Below are 4,049 nucleotides of genomic sequence, written 5' to 3'. Positions count from 1 at the left end.
AAAAAAACACTAAAAAAGTTCAGACCCCCAGGGGGGGGGGGGGGGGAAAGTTTATCAGACCTAGGCCATTTTTTCTTTTCTAATTCTAGTTACTTTATATGACCTTGCTGCACAGTACCCTTCTTATTTGGCATAAATCTCTATGTGGTGCAATTACATGGATATATAGGAACAAAAAAGTTCCTGCTTATGACCAGAAGAATTGCATTTCTAGCAGTCATCACTAAAAGCCTAGAGCTTGATAGTGCTCTTAACAGAAAATAACGCAAAATGAATTATCTGCTCTCTTTTACTTACCTCGCAACAATCTGGTGTCTTATACACTCCCTCAGCATCGCACCATAGTGTAAAGCCATCTCTGTGTTTTCATAGCTATAAAGAGACAGTTGTCAGCAATTGCGTGATGGAAACAATAAGCAAAGCATTATTTAGTGAAAAAGCGCAATAAGAAACAAAAGAAATCACACACATAGCAAGGCAAACACGTGACAAAACTATATTTACTTCAAATTCAGAAAATCTGGTGATCAATAACAAAGATTATCGTGTCTGATTCACAGAGGTGTTATTTTAATGGTTGGTAAGAAAATAAAGTAGGTTTCCTTTCATTTGGTCAAGCAGAAGAGTACACCATACTGATTTCAAAGCTTACTAGAAAAAAGATTAAGCAACCAAAATATTAATCCAATGGCTTCTTACCCAACTATCAAAACATCCATAAGATCCATGTTTTTCTCCAGATAATCAGATGCGATCAACTTAGACTGAACAGGTTGCCTTTGTAAATTTGCAACAACTTGAGTGGCATCTTTTCTGGCCTGCAAAAGCCCATAGTTTAAACTATCAATGTTTGCAAATACTAAACAGTCCTAGCATAAAGATAAAACACTCATGTATGATTCCAACCATCACTCAGAGAATGCAACAAAGCTAACACAACTTAACAAGCACACACGTAAATCTAACACCATCAAATAAATAATAAAAAAAACATGTTTATTGAACTGCAAATATCTGGGTCTCAAAATTCCTTAATACCTCCAAATTCAATTTTGGGATACATTTGATAAGCAGTCGCAACGTGTTCTCCTTAAAGAACTCCTGAGTCAATTGCGCACAAGCTTCCGAGACAGGTTCAGATTCACTATTTCCATAAAGGATTGACTTTAGCTCCCTGATATTTTTACATAGCTCGGTCATTTGCTGTAAGATGCATCACATAAACAAAACAAACGTCAAATAAGAACGAGTGGCTTGCTAGCATATGCAGTTCGCCATTTCTTTTGTTTACACAAATTTTACTCTCTTACAAAAACACAATTACATTTAACACTAAGATGCAAGTATAAGTTTCTCCTAGCTAAACCAAAAACTCAAACAAAATTTGCACCGAACAATTCAAAATTAAATCTACAAGAAATTTGCAATGGTAAAATATGATAATCAACGACCTACAATTGAAGCAATTATTTGAAACAAATCACTGCCAACTCCAGCTGTTAACTACATCTACCAAGTACTCGTTACAAATTGGTGATAAAAATACGCATACAAAATAGGAAGAAAAAAAACGTCATAATAAGAAAGAACATCACAATACAAAGTTAACTAAATATAAAAATAAAAAACAGAACAAATTTTAAGCATAAGAAATTGAAAATGCACATAGCGTTGATAAGTGAGAATGCTAACAGAAAGTAAAGATTTCATCAACGATCAGAAATTGAAGTGAATTCATTCATAATAAAAAATTACGAAAAAACAAAATAACATAATCCGAAAAAGGAAATTGCGATCTAAGGAGAATAGAACAAACTTTCTCTTCGCGCTTGCTATCTCTGGATTCGGTGCTGCGATCGAAGTAAACGAGAAGATCTCTGGTTTGACGCACAATATCAATTGGAGTACGTGGTTTCGCCTTGAAGAGACCCTTCATCTTCTCAGATTAGGGTTTCTGATTCAGCGTCGAAGTTGGAGAAGAAGATGGTAATAGAAAGAGAGAGAGCTTTTTTTTTTTTGCAATATTATTACTACTAGCTCAATTATTATTATTATTATTTACGATTCTGATTTTATTATGAGAGAAAAAAAGAAAAAGAAAATGATGGATGAGAGGATAATCAACACTGAACATGATGCATTAGGATACGATTTAATACGAGATTCAATTCAATTCAACTTGATATGATAACTACCAGAAAAAACAAACTTATGTTTCATCTTTTTCCCTTTCCACGCCGGTTTTAATTCATCCACTCCAGTTTCAGTAAATAAATAAAAACAAAAAATACCCTCCGAATTGTTAATATAGGATCATATGATTATGATGATCATTTCTGTCATTAAAAAAAGGATCATAGGATGATTTTTATATACTTATAACAGTGATACTCCAACTATATATATTTTTTGACAGAATACTCCAACTATCTATGATATTTTGAAAAAGGATCATATGATATTTTTGAACTTACTCTATTTAGTCTTCAAACTATCTACTAGTATTTTTATTTTTCTTTCTATTTGCTGTTTAAAGTGTGTAAAAAATTAAATAGTTTTTAATTTATTGGAAAACATGTTTTATTAGTCTTTGCTTTTAAAAATACTATAAATTATAAAACTAATGTGACCAATATTTATTTTTGTATACATTACATACTAACAACCTAGTTGGATTAGGGTGAGGAACGTTCAATTGTTTAATTATGTTTTTTTGAAGAAATTGTGTTGTAAAGTAGAGACATATAATAAGGATTTGTAATTTAAGATTATTTCACATAAATATCATTGGGTCCTTAGATAGTAGTATGAGAAGGGTGAGAAAATTATTTGGTGGAGAGATATATTATTGATTCAGAAGGGGTGGATAAGAACAAGGTAGATTGGTTCAATAGAAATATGTTTAGGGAAGTGAGTGATGGATGTGATATTGTGTTTTGGAAAGATCTTAAGTGGAAGAATAAGCTTTGTGTATCAAATTTAGTCGTTTGTTCAACTTGGCCACCAATAAAAATGTATATGTGGTTGATATGTTTAGAGGCGGATTAGGGGTGGGCGGAGATGAATGGTTGGGGAGGTTGAATCTTTTTATGTGGGGAGATGAATTTTTGATGGAATATATTTATATGTTAAAAAAAAAATTCATTGTAGGTTCACAAGTTAGACAGAAAGATGTGGTGATTAATAGATGGTAATAGGTCTTTAGTAAAATATGCATACATGTTATTTGAGACTATTTATAACGTTTATGTGTCTCAGTTTGACATTGTGTGGAACAAGGCAATACTACTGAAAGGTGTCAGATTTTACTTGAAAATTTATGTTGAATTGCATACCAACAGAAGTTAATTTAATTAAATGTGAATTACAAATTTTGGGTCTACTCTATGTATAAGATCTTGTGGGATGGAAGAATTGCTTACTAATTTATTTTTTGGGTGTACTTTATTAGGTGGCTTATGGTATTCAATTTCTAAATAATTGGACATTAGTAGTGTGTTCTCTTCTTCACCATTATTATATGTTCCATCTTTTTGTGGATTTGATTCGTGATGTCAAAGGATTAAAGGATAAACTTTGTCCTTCAAAGGATTAAAAAAATATAAAAGAATGTGATTGCATAAATATATTTATTAACTAAAATAAGTTGGATGCACAGAAAAGTAGTCTCAGTAAGTATTTATGAAAGAAAAAAAAAAGTATATAAAAATTATAGGAAAAATATTTACAAATACTTACTTTTAAAAATATTTGTAAAAGTACATGGAGACTAGTCATTAACTTAGTCACCCTTGGTCCCTTGCTAAGTTATAGGTGTCGTTTATGTTTATAACATAATAATATTAAAACACCTAAAAAGCTTCCAAAGTTGTAGATTGTTAGGAACATATTTAGAGATGATGATCAAGAAGGACAAAGTTTTGTTTGGAATTATAAATTTAAAATTGGAAGAATATATTATACTAATTAGGTTATATATGAAAGGTGTTAAAAACAACTTTCATATGAATTGAAAAATTTAATGTTTAATATATATATATAGATATATA

At 30.9% G+C, this 4,049-nt stretch overlaps 1 protein-coding gene across 1 annotated transcript in view; it reads right to left on the bottom strand.

The window, feature by feature from the left end:
- LOC101496357 (putative MO25-like protein At5g47540) overlaps nucleotides 1-2,216 on the bottom strand; it is a 4,559-nt gene extending 2,343 nt beyond the window's left edge. Inside the window, exons 1-4 of the mRNA XM_004486170.4 lie at nucleotides 1,817-2,216; nucleotides 1,039-1,203; nucleotides 700-818; nucleotides 298-372 (exon numbers count right to left, since the gene is read on the bottom strand). Of these exons, the coding sequence (XP_004486227.1) occupies nucleotides 298-372; nucleotides 700-818; nucleotides 1,039-1,203; nucleotides 1,817-1,936 (479 nt within the window). The 5' untranslated portion in view covers nucleotides 1,937-2,216. The remainder of the gene's footprint in view (nucleotides 1-297; nucleotides 373-699; nucleotides 819-1,038; nucleotides 1,204-1,816) is intronic.
- Between the last annotated feature and the right edge of the window lie 1,833 nt (nucleotides 2,217-4,049).

The sequence above is a fragment of the Cicer arietinum genome, chromosome 1, assembly GCF_000331145.2.
Source record: "Cicer arietinum cultivar CDC Frontier isolate Library 1 chromosome 1, Cicar.CDCFrontier_v2.0, whole genome shotgun sequence".
Taxonomy (NCBI): domain Eukaryota; kingdom Viridiplantae; phylum Streptophyta; class Magnoliopsida; order Fabales; family Fabaceae; genus Cicer; species Cicer arietinum.
The sequence above is the reverse complement of the archived record's forward strand: the minus strand, read 5'-3'. Positions and strand labels throughout refer to the sequence as shown.